The sequence below is a fragment of the Triticum dicoccoides genome, chromosome 5B (assembly GCF_002162155.2).
Source record: "Triticum dicoccoides isolate Atlit2015 ecotype Zavitan chromosome 5B, WEW_v2.0, whole genome shotgun sequence".
Taxonomy (NCBI): Eukaryota; Viridiplantae; Streptophyta; class Magnoliopsida; order Poales; family Poaceae; genus Triticum; species Triticum dicoccoides.
Genome location: NC_041389.1, coordinates 443933314 through 443948172, shown reverse-complemented (window position 1 = coordinate 443948172; position 14859 = coordinate 443933314). Strand labels below are relative to the sequence as shown.

The following is a 14859-nucleotide window of genomic DNA, read 5'->3' as shown; positions in this document are numbered from 1 at the left end:
CTCGAAAGGAGTAAGTGGGAGGAAAGTAGAACTCCATGAAGTACTACCTCTTGAACCGGAAAGTAGTGCAGCTCAGGAAAACATTCCTGTGGTGCCTACACCGACTGGAGAGGAAATTAATGATGATGATCAAGGTACTTCTGATCAAGTTGCTACTGAACTTCGTAGGTCCACAAGGACACGTTCCACACCAGAGTGGTATGGCAACCCTGTCCTGGAAATCATGTTGTTAGACAACGGTGAACCTTCGAACTATGAAGAAGCGATGGCGGGCCCAGATTCCAACAAAGGGCTAGAAGCCATGCAATCCGAGATAGAATCCATGTATGAAAACAAAGTATGAACTTTGACTGACTTGCCCGATGATCGGCGAGCGATAGAAAACAAATGGATCTTTAAGAAGAAGACGGACGTGGATGGTAATGTCACCATCTATAAAGCTCGACTTGTCGCTAAGGGTTATCGGCAAGTTCAAGGGATTGACTACGATGAGACTTTCTCTCCCGTAGCGAAGCTTAAGTCCGTCCGAATCATGTTAGCAATTGCCGCATACTATGATTATGAGATATGGCAGATGGACGTCAACGACATTCCTTAACGGTTATCTTAAGGAAGAGCTGTATATGATGCAGCCGGAAGGTTTTGTCGATCCTAAGAATGCTAACAAAGTGTGCAAGCTCCAGTGATCCATTTATGGGATGGTGCAAGCATCTCGGAGTTGGAACATTCACTTTGATGAGATGATCAAAGCGTTTGGGTTTATGCAGACTTATGGAGAAGCCTGCGTTTACAAGAAAGTGAGTGGGAGCTCTGTAGCATTTCTCATATTATATGTAGATGACATACTTTTGATGGGAAATGATATAGAATTCTTGGACAGCATTAAGGCCTACTTGAATAAGTGTTTTTCAATGAAGGACCTTGGAGAAGCTGCTTACATATTAGGCATCAAGATCTATAGGGATAGATCGAGACGCCTCATAGGTCTTTCACAAAGCACATACCTTGATAAGATTTTGAAGAAGTTCAAAATGGACCAGTCCAAGAAAGGGTTCTTGCCTGTACTGCAAGGTGTGAGATTGAGCTCGGCTCAATGCCCGACCACGGCAAAAGATAAAGAAGAGATGAGCATCATCCCCTATGCCTCAGCCATAGGATCTATTATGTATGCCATGCTGTGTACCGGACCTGATGTAAACCTTGCCGTAAGTTTGGTAGGAAGGTACCAAAGTAATCCCGGCAAGGAACACTGGACAGCGGTCAAGAATATCCTGAAGTACCTGAAAAGGACAAAGGACATGTTTCTCGTTTATGGAGGTGACGAAGAGCTTGCCGTAAAGGGTTACGTCGACGCTAGCTTCGACACAGATCTGGATGACTCTAAGTCACAAACCGGATACGTGTATATGTTGAATGGTGGAGCAGTAAGCTGGTGCAGCTGCAAGCAGAGCGTCGTGGCAGGATCTACATGTGAAGCGGAGTACATGGCAGCCTCGGAGGCAGCGCATGAAGCAATTTGGGTGAAGGAGTTCATCACTGACCTAGGAGTCATACCCAATGCGTCGGGGCCGATCAAACTCTTCTGTGACAACACTGGAGCTATTGCCCTTGCCAAGGAGCGCAGGTTTCACAAGAAGACCAGGCACATCAAGCGTCGCTTCAACTCCATCCGTGAAAATGTTCAAGGTGGAGACATAGATATTTGCAAAGTACATACGAATATGAATGTCGCAGATCCATTGACTAAACCTCTCTCGCGAGCAAAACATGATCAACACCAGAACTCTATGGGTGTTCGATTCATCACAATGTAACTAGATTATTGACTCTAGTGCAAGTGGGAGACTGTTGGAAATATGCCCTAGAGGCAATAATAAAAGGATCATTATTATATTTCCTTGTTCATGATAATTGTCTTTTATTCATGCTATAATTGTATTATCCGGAAATCGTAATACACGTGTGAATACATAGACCACAATACGTCCCTAGTAAGCCTCTAGTTGACTAGCTCGTTGGTCAACAGATAGTCATGGTTTCTTGACTATGGACATTAGATGTCATTGACAACGGGATCACATCATTAGGAGAATGATGTGATGGACAAGACCCTATCCTAAGCATAGCACAAGATCGTGTAGTTCGTTTTGCTAGAGCTTTTCCAATGTCAAGTATCTCTTCCTTAGACCATGAGATCATGTAACTCCCGGATACCGTAGGAGTGCTTTGGGTGTACCAAACGTCACAACGTAACTGGGTGACAATAAAGGTGCACTACAGGTATCTCCGAAAGTGTCTGTTGGGTTGACACGGATCGAGACTGGGATTTGTCACTCCGTATTACAGAGAGGTATCGCTGGGCCCACTCGGTAGTGCATCATCATAATGAGCTCAAAGTGACCAAGTGTCTGGTCACGGGATCATGCATTACGGTACGAGTAAAGTGACTTGCCGGTAACGAGACTGAACGAGGTATTGGGATACCGACGATCGAGTCTCGGGCAAGTAACTTATCGTCTGACAAAAGGAATAGTATACGGGGTTGCTTGAATCCTCGACATCGTGGTTCATCTGATGAGATCACCGAGGAGTATGTGGGAGCCAACATGGGTATCCAGATCCCGCTGTTGGTTATTGACCGGAGAACCGTCTCGGTCATGTTTGCATGTCTCCCGAACCCGTAGGGTCTACACACTTAAGGTTCGGTGACACTAGGGTTGTATGAATATGAGTATGCAGCAAACTGAATGTTGTTCGGAGTCCCGGATGAGATCCGAGACGTCACGAGGAGTTCCGGAATGGTCCAGAGGTAAAGAAAACTATATAGGAAGTGCTGTTTCGGCCATCGGGAAAGTTTCGGGGTCACCCGGTATTGTACCGGGACCACCAGAAGGGTCCCGGGGGTCCACCGGGTGGGGCCACTTATCCCGGAGGGCCCCGTGGGCTGAAGTGGGAGGGGAACCAGCCCCTAGTGGGCTGCTGCGCCCCCCCTTGGGCCCCCCTGCGCCTAGGGTTGGAAACCCTAGGTGGGGGGGGGGGGGCACCACTTGCCTTGGGGGGCACTCCACCCCCCTGGCCGCCGCCCCCTTCGGAGATTGCATCTCCCAGAGCCGGCGCCCCCCCTGGGGGCCTATATAAAGGAGGGCAGGGGAGGGCAGCCACACCCTTGTGTCTTGGCGCCTCCCTCCCCTGCTACACCTCGTCCTCCTCCCGCAGCAGCTTGGCGAAGCCCTGCCGGAGTTCTGCTGCATCCACCACCACGCCGTCGTGCTGCTGGATCATCATCAACCTCTCTTTCCCCCTTGCTAGATCAAGACGGAGGAGACGTCACGCTGACCGTACGTGTGTTGAACGCGGAGGTGCCGTCCGTTCGGCGCTAGGATCTCCGGTGATAGGATCACGACGAGAACGACTACTTCAACCCCGTTCTTTTGAACGCTTCCGCTCGCGATCTACAAAGTGGTATGTAGATGCATCTCCCCTTTCACTCGTTGCTTAGATGAACTCATAGATGGATCTTGGTGAAACCGTAGGAAATTTTTAATTTTCTGCAACGTTCCCCAACAAGCATGAGATCTCTCTTGATCCCACTTGGTAAATATTGTACGCATTGTGTGCTGGTCCACTTGAATCACTCTTTGTGCTTAGTCTTGATCAACCTTAAATCTTAGCTCCTCACTTCATTAAGATGATGTCTTGATGGTAAACAGGAATGTTCACACAATCTTTTTCTTCAAGTCATGCTTGCAATAGGCTCAACGCTCACATGACCAATCTTTGGATAACTCCACGAATAACACCTTGATCAACACATAATCTCCTTCTTATAGCCTTGAAACCAACAAATGGTCTTCAAGTCATGTTTATGGACAAACCCTTCAAATATCACTCAAAGCAACCATTAGTCCATAGGGATCATCATCAATTACCAAAATCAAACATGGGGCGCGAGGCTCTTTTAAGGTGTCATATGTGCATGTTAAGAAAATAGAGGTAGTGAAGATGAACTATTTAGATATATAGGATTTGCCTTCAAATCCATCGCAGGTCCAATAACCAATAACGACGGTCTCATTCTGATACAACGATGTCATGATCCATAGATCAACTACTGGTTCTTCAAGTAATGCTTGAAACAACACCAAACCAGAACGATCAACCTGAACCAATGCGTTAGTGAACTGTTAATAACCTGTGGTCAACTTATCGTGCTCCCTCAATCGAAAATCGACCTCGTAAAGTGGGGTCCATGCTTTGATTGCGCATAGCATAGGTGCCATATTGCTTCACAAGGACTCCTTGAACTGAAAACAAAATCGATTGTGTCCAAGTAAACGCTGCTTTGACCGGGGGACCGGAAAATCTGCCCTTAGGCTGGTCACAGTGGGGAGGAATTTAGGAGTAACATCACACACTCCAATACAACTTTGCTTATGTGGCACGTATTTAATGAAGAGAGAGGTGCTTGTGGTAACTAGCTAAGTTATCGGAACATCGCACACTCCAAGAAACAATGAGTCTATAACCTAATAAATACATCGTTGCATGACACTACATAGATATTCCTACCCACTATGAAGGTATTAACATAGTCTAGAGAAGTGTGTAAGTTACTAGTTTATGTTCTTGCCCATTGTGACCAGCCTTATTCGGGATGGTTCGTCCCCGTCGTTTTTCAGCGAGTGTGCTCAGTTTTCTTCCTCCTTGACTTCATCCTGCAACGTGAGTGGATGCACCGGTGCTCCCGATGAGTGATCTGCCGCAAAAACACGAGGATAAACATAGTATGACTACGAGAAGAAAGATCATTCCAGCCCCGAAACGTGGCACCAAACCACAGCGCGCATCGGGGGATGCAGAGGCGCACAAGGAAAAGTCCAGGTCAATGCTCCCCTTTCCCCCACAGCCAAGCCAACAAACAGCCGGCCGTCCCGTGCCATCCTATCACCGGGCCCCAATCCCGCCCCGCCCCGCCGGATATTTTTGACGGCTCAGAGCCAGCCCACGAGACGCCCGCCCGCCCGACCCGCCCACACCGCCGCGCCGCACCTCACCTACCCGTACCTCCCTCCCCGCTGCACTGCACCGAGCGGCCTCCGCTTTCTATATAACGTCCGGCCGGGGTCCTCGCGAGTTGTCCGTCTCCTCCCCTGCAACTAGTACGCTGCCACGCAGGAGCAGAGCAGAATCCGGTAGCCAGATCGAACGCCCCGCCCTCTCTCCCTCCATCCCTCGCCCCCTTCCGAGCGCGTCGCCATGGCGCCGCCCCGCGTCGGCCTGCTCCTCGCCCTCGCCGCGTGCCTCGCGTTCGCGGGCGCCGACGCGGCCGTCAAGGAGCTCAGGGTCGGGTACTACGCGCAGACGTGCCCCCGCGCGGAGGAGATCGTGCGGCGCGTCATGGCCCGCGCGCTCGCGCGCGAGGCCCGCAGCGTCGCCTCCGTCATGCGCCTCCAGTTCCACGACTGCTTCGTCAACGTGAGTCGTCTCTGCCTTCTAAAACATGCGCGATCGATCCCCGCCTCGCAGCGGGCGCTCTGCTTGCTGCCGCCGCGTCGTGGTCTCAGTCTCAGGTCTCTGATCGGTTTCGGCTGCTATTTTACTAATTGTGCCAGGGATGCGACGGGTCGGTGCTGATGGACGCGACGCCGACGATGGCGGGGGAGAAGGAGGCGCTCTCCAACATCAACTCCCTCCGCTCCTTCGAGGTCGTGGACGAGGTCAAGAGCGCCCTGGAGGAGCAGTGCCCCGGCGTCGTCTCCTGCGCCGACATCATCATCATGGCCGCCCGCGACGCCGTCCTGCTGGTACGTACGCCGCCTTCTTCCCCATCCCCGGGCTGCTCGGGGAACCCGTGCCGTGCCGTCCCCCGCAGTCGCGGCGCAGATTCTCCCTTGCTTTTCGTCGTTCACGAGACGAGACGGGGACGATGCCGATGCGCATGGGGGTTCCATTGTTCCATTCCACTGCCTGGCGTTTCCTGTGCAATTAATTGCTCCCGCGGCCGACCTGCCGGCGTTTTCGGTTCCAGAATCCAGAGGCCCGGTCTTTCAAAATGGAATAGGGGGAAGAAACTGAGCGAAACCTGGGGTCAAAATTGCCTTAATTAATTTCCTTTTTGTCCGCTAGTATAGGAGTACTTCAGTGCAGTGCGTATCAGTGCTGTGCCATTAATTTTTGGCAATTCTGTTTGGTGCTTGGCTGGCAACACTAGTCACCGTCGTCGCAAGCCGCCTATCTGTGGTCAGCGTCTCTCGCACGCACCGTCTTTTTCCTGCACATCCACTTCGTTGGAAGCTCCTACACTATTGACGGCAAACGGGCGATGGAGAATCGCTTACCTTCGCACTGACTTTTATTCCGGTAACAACTTGCAGTAGTAGTGTTAAAATAGCAACCAAGAAACGCAAAATTAGTTTCTGCCAAAAGTTTGTAGGCAGCATGTTCATTGTTTTTGGGATAGCTTACCATTCATGCCGAAATGGTTCGTAGGCAGCATGTTAATGTTCTCCTTTTAATGTTTTCTAAAATGGTGAATCGGAAATGTTTCCAAAGAAAATCGGCCGGATGCGCCCTCGTTTGACAGGGACGGGCGCATGGGCACCCCTTGCTCCCCGTAACCACCACACTGAACCAGAATCGGGAGGGAATGGCGTCAGCGTCACCCCCCGCGTCCATCCTGCTGTGCCCGCCCGCCCGCACACCGGCACACGACACCTCGGTAGGCGCATTTAACGAGGCCGGAAACGGCCAGGCGAGGTGGCCTAACCTGCGGAAGGGCCGACGGCCCCAGCTACAGGTATAGTAACCCTGGACGTCCCTGTGCCGACAGGCGTATCCCGTCCGGTGCTGTCAAACCGGTCCCTGCGCCAAGAACGACGAGGGACAAGAGTAGGATAGCATGGGGCTGGGCCTCGTGCGTAGCTGCTCCACGCGAGATCCTTTGCCTCCTCTGTCTCTCACGCACGTTCTGTCGGATCAGAATCAGACGATAATGCTGCCGCTCCTGTAATGGGGATCGTTTTAGTAGTTCGCCTCCTCCCTTGTTGTTTTGCGCGCGTGTCGCTATGCCAGCCATTCGTACTTCTCATCGAGATTCATCCGGCCATCCGGGTGTTTGATTGGTTCAGGCCATGGAGCTAGTATTTGTTTTCAGCGTATTTTAGCTCTGTTCCCACTTTGCCGTAGTTACGTTCTCGGTAGCATAGAGTTGGTAGAGGGATCGATTCATCGAGTACAGTAAGCAGCTGAATTGCTTGAAATAAAAGAGCGCTGCACCATTTACTAATGGGTCTTGATTTCATTATTTTAGCACCAATTAAACAAATTAAACTTGTTTCAGAAAATGAAAATTGCAGGAGTGTTTTTTTGACGGAAAAAGAAACTCTTGCAATTTTCATTTTGTGAAACAAATTTAATTGCAGGAGTTAACATCTTAACTTGGCAAGTTTTGATTGATAATTACTCCACAATACAACAACAACACAACAGATTAAATATTTTGACTTGGTTTGACTCTGAATTGTTTATTTCCTCTCTCACAGACTGGTGGACCCAACTGGGACGTGAGGCTCGGGCGGGAGGACAGTCTGACGGCGAGCCAGGAGGACTCGGACAACATCATGCCGAGCCCGCGCGCCAACGCGAGCGCGCTCATCCGCCTCTTCGCCGGCTACAAGCTCACCGTCACCGACCTCGTCGCGCTCTCCGGCTCGCACTCCGTCGGCGAGGCCCGCTGCTTCTCCATCGTCTTCCGCCTCTACAACCAGTCGGGCTCCGGCCGCCCCGACCCCCACATGGACCCGGCCTACCGCCAGGCGCTCGACGCGCTCTGCCCCCTCACCGGCGACCAGAACGTCACCGGCGGCCTGGACGCCACCCCGGTCGTCTTCGACAACCAGTACTTCAAGGACCTGGTCCACCTCCGCGGGTTCCTGAACTCCGACCAGACGCTCTTCTCCGACAACGACGGGACCCGGCGGGTGGTGACGCAGTTCAGCCAGAACCAGGACGCCTTCTTCAGGGCCTTCATCGAGGGGATGGTCAAGATGGGCGAGCTCCAGAACCCCAGGAAGGGGGAGGTCCGGCGCAACTGCCGCGTCGCCAACGGGGGGCGGCCGCCGCTGGAAAAGCAGGTCGCGCCGTTCCGGGTGCTGGACTTCTGAACCTGGTTCTACGGTAGGCCTGTAGGTGTCTCACGGGAGCTCTGGTGCGGGAGCGAACGATATGTTTGACATAGGTTTGATCGTGTCGCAGTTCTGTGCCTACCCAAGAATGGTTTCAGGTCTGGCTACTGCTTATTGCTAATTGTTGATGAATAATAGAGAAATCGATGCCTCTGGTACTTTGATTGCCAAAGGCTGCATTAAGGTTTGCTTCTTTGTTGATTCTCCGAAGATTAGCTGCCTATAGTGCAAGATGCTTAGGGAGACGGTTACAAAAACAAATAATGATTTTAAGAATCAATATCATTGAGAGTCATAGAACTAGTGTTCAATGTTCACTTTGGTATTAGAACCTTAAAAATATAGAATTGCAGTCGGTGAACTTGACTTAAGCGTATGGCCCAATGTCACTGAGTGATGGCGGTTGGGCGATGCTTTTTTGCACAAAAGACCCTTGTATTTTTATTTGTGAAAAAAGCCAAACACCGTGACACTTTTTTGCACAAAACCCCCTTGCATTTTTTATTTGCAGAAAAAGCCGACCACTGTACTACTCATAGATGCGAAAATTAACACAAAAAGGTTAGAACACGGACCGGTCTAGCCACTCCATCCTTCACGTTCGAATGTCTAATATGGATAACAAACTTATGTATTTTTGAATCTATGAGCGGTGGGTCCCACCTATTATTACATAGTGAAAATTAACGTGAAAAACCATGGTCGCCAAGTCTCAAACCCACGACCAAAGGCTAGCATACAAGCCACGCTAGCCACTACAATCTTTACGGGTTTTGTTTTTGAGACATCCTACAATATTTACGTGTACACATCTACAATTGATAATTGGCCTTAATGTATTAGAGATAAAGGTGCACGTCGAGCTGAAATGATCTAGGGTCAGTGCAGCCCATTTTGCACTTGTTCGATTTTAGAAACCAGTTGGTAGTATGCAAATTATAAGTTCAGTATTTAAATGAAGTTTAGATATCCATCCGTGTGTTATTGTACATACAAACAAAATAACATATTCCCTTCGTCCGAAAATACTTGTCATCAAAATGGATAAAACAAGATGTATCTAGACGTATTTTAGTTCTAGATATATCTCTTTTTGTCCATTTTGATGACAAGTATTTCCGGACGGAGGGAGTACTTTTAAAAGTGTTCATGTAATATTTTGAAATTATTCATATATTTAAAGTAATGTTTATGAATTATTGAAATGTTTGTCTAACTTAAAATAGAGCAAAAAAATTCAACATTGCAATTCAAAAAAATTATTTCAATTAGAAAGGCATTTAAAAATTAATACGCACATTTGTATAGCTCAATGTTTGTATAATTAAAATTATACATAATTTAAAATATTGATATGAATATTCAATCATGTCTAATATACAAATTATATTTATATTTTTAGAATAAGTCATGAGTAAAAATTATACACAAGTAAATATTCATAAAAATTTAGTAAATACTCCCTCCGTCCCAAAATAAGTGACTCAACTTTGTATTAACTTTAGTACAAAGTTAGTACATACTTGAGTCACTTATTTTGGGACGGAGGGAGTATTTGTTTTCCTCATTCTGTACAATTTAAATATAAGTCACAAGCATAAGTAATAAAACAGTAAAGATATTTGTAAAATGCAAGTAATAAAATTATGTGCAAATATTTGTGTGTTAAAAATATTATACAAACAAACAATCATTAGTAAATAAAAGCATTTAAATATAAACCTGTATATTATAAAAAAAATATTTAGTTGATATGGACATTCAAATGTCTATTAAATAAATATGTTTAAATAAATAACTTTTATATAATACACATATTTATATTTAAATATTTTATTTACTAATTATCGCGTGTGTGTATAATATTTTTAACACACGAATATTTGAACATAACTTCAGTTCCTTACATTTTACAAATATCTGAAAAATAGTGCCTGCTAAATGGTTGCGATATCGGCAGCCCATTTAAGCTCCACATGCGTCCTTGTGCAATCCGGAATTACTTGTCGAAGAAATAGATTTATAAAGATGTATTCTAGTTTTAGACATATCCATTTTTATCCAAAGTAAACAACAAAACATGAACAATGGAGTGGCTACATTAGCTTGTTTTATAAATGTGGGTCGCGTGCTCGAGACCTGGTGGCCAGCTTTTCTGTAAATAAAAAAAATTCTTGTGCAAAAATGTGTTGTGGTGGTAGGCTTTTTCCCCAGTAAAAAATATAAGAGCGTTTTATGCAAAAAATGTGTTGCACGGAGCCCCATCACTAGTGACGAGTGGTGTTATATATAGGGATACACCCTCATGCACATTTTGTGACCATATGTGCATGCTTGAGTCAACTTAAGTGACTGCAATTTTGTATTTTTAAAGTTCTAGCAAAATGAATATCGAGCGCAAGTTCTATGACTCCTAATGACATGACCTCTTTTTTTAAGCATCGGCCATTTCATATAAGCTTACTTAAACATCACTTCTGTAGAAACAAACATTGTTGCTTATATATGCTTACCTTTTCCCCAGATGCTAGAAAGCGCAGGTGCACTTTTCGGTCATATCGAGCTTGCGGACCGCATGATGGGAGAGACTCGTTCCACATTTGGAAAACTCCCCACCCATCCATTCTATATACAGAAAGATTCTCAACTATAGTACGTCAATTTTTCTCCACCTCGTCCGACTAGCCGTGTGAACCCAATGATGATGTAAACATGCATTAATTTCGGTACGAGAAAATTTAGAAAACTATAACATTCAAATTGTGTGTCGGAATTATGATCTGTTTTCGCCGTTGGATTCCTATGGATATCTTTTGATGATTTTTTGAAAATCAACTTTGAAGCTAGATGAGGCAAGTTTAGTGTTAAATATGAGCAACTTTGGTGCTAGATGAATTGCATCGTGTGTATAAGTGAGTTCTCCTAGTAGCCTCCTAATTAGTTGTGTGTAGTAGTGTAATAGGTGGTTACCATGGTTGTTAAGTTGCATACAGGGGAAACTAAGTTGTAGATAGTTTAGTTGCCTACCATATTGTTAAAGGTGCTTGCCATGAAGTGGAAAGTTATCTAACATGGCTTCTAAGTTGTCATCCTAAAAAGCCAAGTTGCCTACATCGCTACGAAGTTGCCTATGGGTGATCGCCAATTGCCTAAAACACCATGAAAGTTATCCATCGAGCGACCTAAGTTGCCTACTGAAAGATCGTGAATGTCGCCTAGAGGGGGTGAATAGGCGCTTTAGTATAATTATGGTTTAGACTTGAACAAATGCGGAATAAAACGAACGTCTAATTTATCAAGCACACAACATAAAACAACTAGGCTCACCTATGTGCACCAACAATTTATGCTAAGCAAGATAAACAACCAAGTGATAGCAAGATATATAACATGAAACACTATGGCTATCACAAAGCAAAGTGCGTAAGTAAAGGGCTCGGGTAAGAGATAACCGAGGCACGCGAAGACGACAATCTATCTCGAAGTTCGCACCTTTGTGAATGCTAATCTCCGTTTAGAGCGATGTGGAACCACAATGCTCCCCAAAATGCCACTAGGGACACTGCAATCTTCTCACGCCCTCGTACAATGCAAGATGATGTGATTCCACTAAGGTACCCTTGAGGGCGGTCACCGAAGTCGTGCAAATGGCAACCATTCACTACTAGGGAAAAGCCTATACACAGAAATTTAGCAACAGCGCGGGTCAAAAAGAGCGCTAGTGCTAGATAGCAGTAGCGATTGAGGAAAAACCGCGCTACAGATACAATCTTAGCAGTAGCGCGTGTAGTGCCAAAAGCGCTACTACTAATATTCCCGTTGGTAGAATGATAGGATACGCATAGCAGTAGCGGGCTTGGAAGAAGCGCGCTACCGCTAGGGCATAAGTAGTAGCGCGTTTCCTACGAAGAGCGCTACTACTAATGAAAATAAAATAAGATGAAAAACAAATAGAAAAGTAAATGAAAATGAAAGAAATAAAAAAAGGAGAAAGGAAAAAAATAAAATGTGAAGCATAATAATTGAAAAAGCGAAAAAATGGATGAAGGCATAGCAGTAGCATGTGTTTGTAAGAGGCGCTATAGCTAACATAGCTGCAACGCGTGTCCTAGACCCCCGCTATAGAAACAGAAAAGAAAATTAAAAAATGGAAGAAAATTACATAGCTATAACAGCAGCGCATTTTGTAAAAACCGCTATAGCTATCTTAGCTATAGCGCGTTTTACGAAACGCGCTACCACTAAATTTGACTTAACCAAAAAATCATTTTCCCCCCGGCCACGACTTCTCCCCCAAATCCCTCGACCCACCCCGCCGCCGTCTCCCTGATTCGCCGTCGCCCCACTTTGCTGCCATCTCCTGCCGACGTCGACGCAACCAGAGCCGTGCGCCGTCGACGCCACCGGAGCCGCGCCAACGCCACGGAGCCGCGCGGCCTTATCAACGCCACCGGAGCCACCGTCGACGCCACCGGATCTTCCCTCGCCACATCTGCCTCCCTCGCCGTCACCGGAGATGCCCCTGCCTCCCTCGCCACCACTGCCTCCCTCGCCACCACCGGAATCATCCTCTGTAAGCCCCCACTCCTCCTCTCTCTCATGCATAGGTTAGCTAGTTTAATTAGCTTAATTATCTAGGTTAGGGCAAAATTTTAGTTAGGGCTTTGACACAGAAGTAGTTAGGTTAACTAGTTTAATTAGGTTAATTATCTAGGTTAGTGCAAAAATTAGTTAGGGCTTTGACAAAGAACTAGTACTAGTCAGGTTAACTAGTTTAATTAGGTTAATTATCTAGGTTAATTAGTGCAAAAATTTATTTAGGGCTTTGACAGAGAATTAGCTGCGTTAACTAGTTTAATTAGGTTAATTATGTAGGTAAAGTAGATTAACTAACTAGGTTAAAAAGGTAGGTTAATTGGGTTCGTTGGATTAGCAAGCTAGGTTAAGTAGGTTGGCTAGGTTAGAGGAAAATTTTATTTTAGAGCATTAGGCCAGAAGGGTTAGAGAAATTGAGTTCCTTTGCAATTTAATTGGGCTCTGTCCTAGGCAGAGAAGGGTTAGAGATAATAATGTGTGTTTGTGTGAGAGAGAGGAATAGCTAGATCAACATAATTTGGGTTTTGTCCTAGGCAGAGAAGTGTTTAGTGAAGGAAAAGAATTTAGGCAAATTTTATTTTAAAGATGATCCCTTCCTAGACTTTTATTGTTGATTATATCTTTTCATTGAAGTGGTCATGTTATATCTTTTCATTTATGTGGTTCGATTGTGCCCAAGTGGCTTTGTTGTTTCCAGGGAATGATGCTGAGTGGCCTATGTTTTGCTGAAATGTTGATTCATTTCTGTTCCGGCAAATTTTAGGTTCTCGATTTGTCTACTTTTTAGCAATGGTCATGCCGAAATTCCGTGAATTTCGGCATGACTTGTGCTACAAACTAGGACATATCGAGTGCCCGGGATTTGCCGCACCAGGAAGGAGTCAACATTCCTGCAAAACAATAGGCATTTTATGTCATTATTCATTTTATTAGCTCTAGAATTAATTGACTAGATTTAATCATAGGAAACATGGCTAGCAACGATGAAGGACAATGTGTCGATATATGACAATGTGTCTATTTAGTCCATACTTTCTGTATGACAAAACTTTGAGTTATGCGCAGTGAAACTTTATTTGTGATGTAATTAAACCGTCCTCCTCCTCGACTAGCGAAGATCACTCTAGTTAGGGCATTTAGGGTACGATGAACTTTGTTCTTTATGCTTATGATATGTTGTTTCTATTTTTGCCAAGTATGTCTCTTTCTATTGCTCAACTATATATGTTGCATATCATCGACTCATGTGACGATGCAGGTGCATAGATCATCGATGGCTAAGAAGTGCTACGCCAGGAGTATATATACGACGAGTGGCCGGAGTGTCAGGCCCAGGTGTTACCAGTTTCCGGTTTCCGAGCGACAGGCAGTAGTTAGTTTAGGTTCACGCTAATGCGAGAGAGGGATACGAACTCATGTACTCAAAGTGATAGCTCTTCTCGCGTATACCATTGTTTAGATGGATGATGATGTATTTGCAAGTAATCGAGGACTTGTATCGCTATTTTCGAGATGATGACGAGAGACCACTTTGTGTTGGATGATGATTATGATGATGACATGATTTGATGAGACTAATTGTATGTATATGCTATGATTACATTTATATGTGTATGATATGCTAAAGATTATTGTATAAAGCCTATTCAAATACAAAACAAATACAAAAACAAATATGCACGAAAAAACTAATAAAACTAGTAGTAGCGAGGGGTGGAAATTTAACAGTAGCGCCGCATTACCAGTAGCGCTTCCCGGTAAACATCGGTGCAGATAATATCAGCAGCGCCCTTTTCTAAACAGCGCTACAGCTATTCGTGTATAGCAGTAGCGTGGGACAACAGGCGCTACTGCTATACGTTAGTTGTAGCACCTTATTAGTAGCGCCTGTACCCGCGCTACTGAGAGGCTCAAAACTCGCGCTCTTGCTAGGCTTTTCCCTAGTAGTGATTAGGGGAGGTCACCGAACCTTTACACTTTGGCAACCCTTAGAGGCGGTCACCGAAACCCTTACAAATTGCTCGAGGCAATCTCCACAACCTAATTAAAGACCCCGATGCTTACACCACAATGATTGAGC

General features: G+C 45.8%; 1 protein-coding gene across 1 annotated transcript; it reads left to right on the top strand.

Annotated features, from left to right (window-relative positions):
• The first annotated feature begins 5108 nt into the window (after nucleotides 1-5108).
• On the top strand, nucleotides 5109-8389 carry LOC119310319 (peroxidase 17-like). The gene is made up of 3 exons (XM_037586110.1): nucleotides 5109-5475; nucleotides 5613-5804; nucleotides 7542-8389. The coding sequence occupies exons 1-3, from the start codon at nucleotides 5257-5259 to the stop codon at nucleotides 8160-8162; spliced, it is 1032 nt and encodes a 343-aa protein (XP_037442007.1). The 5' UTR covers nucleotides 5109-5256; the 3' UTR covers nucleotides 8163-8389.
• Nucleotides 8390-14859: the final 6470 nt, after the last annotated feature.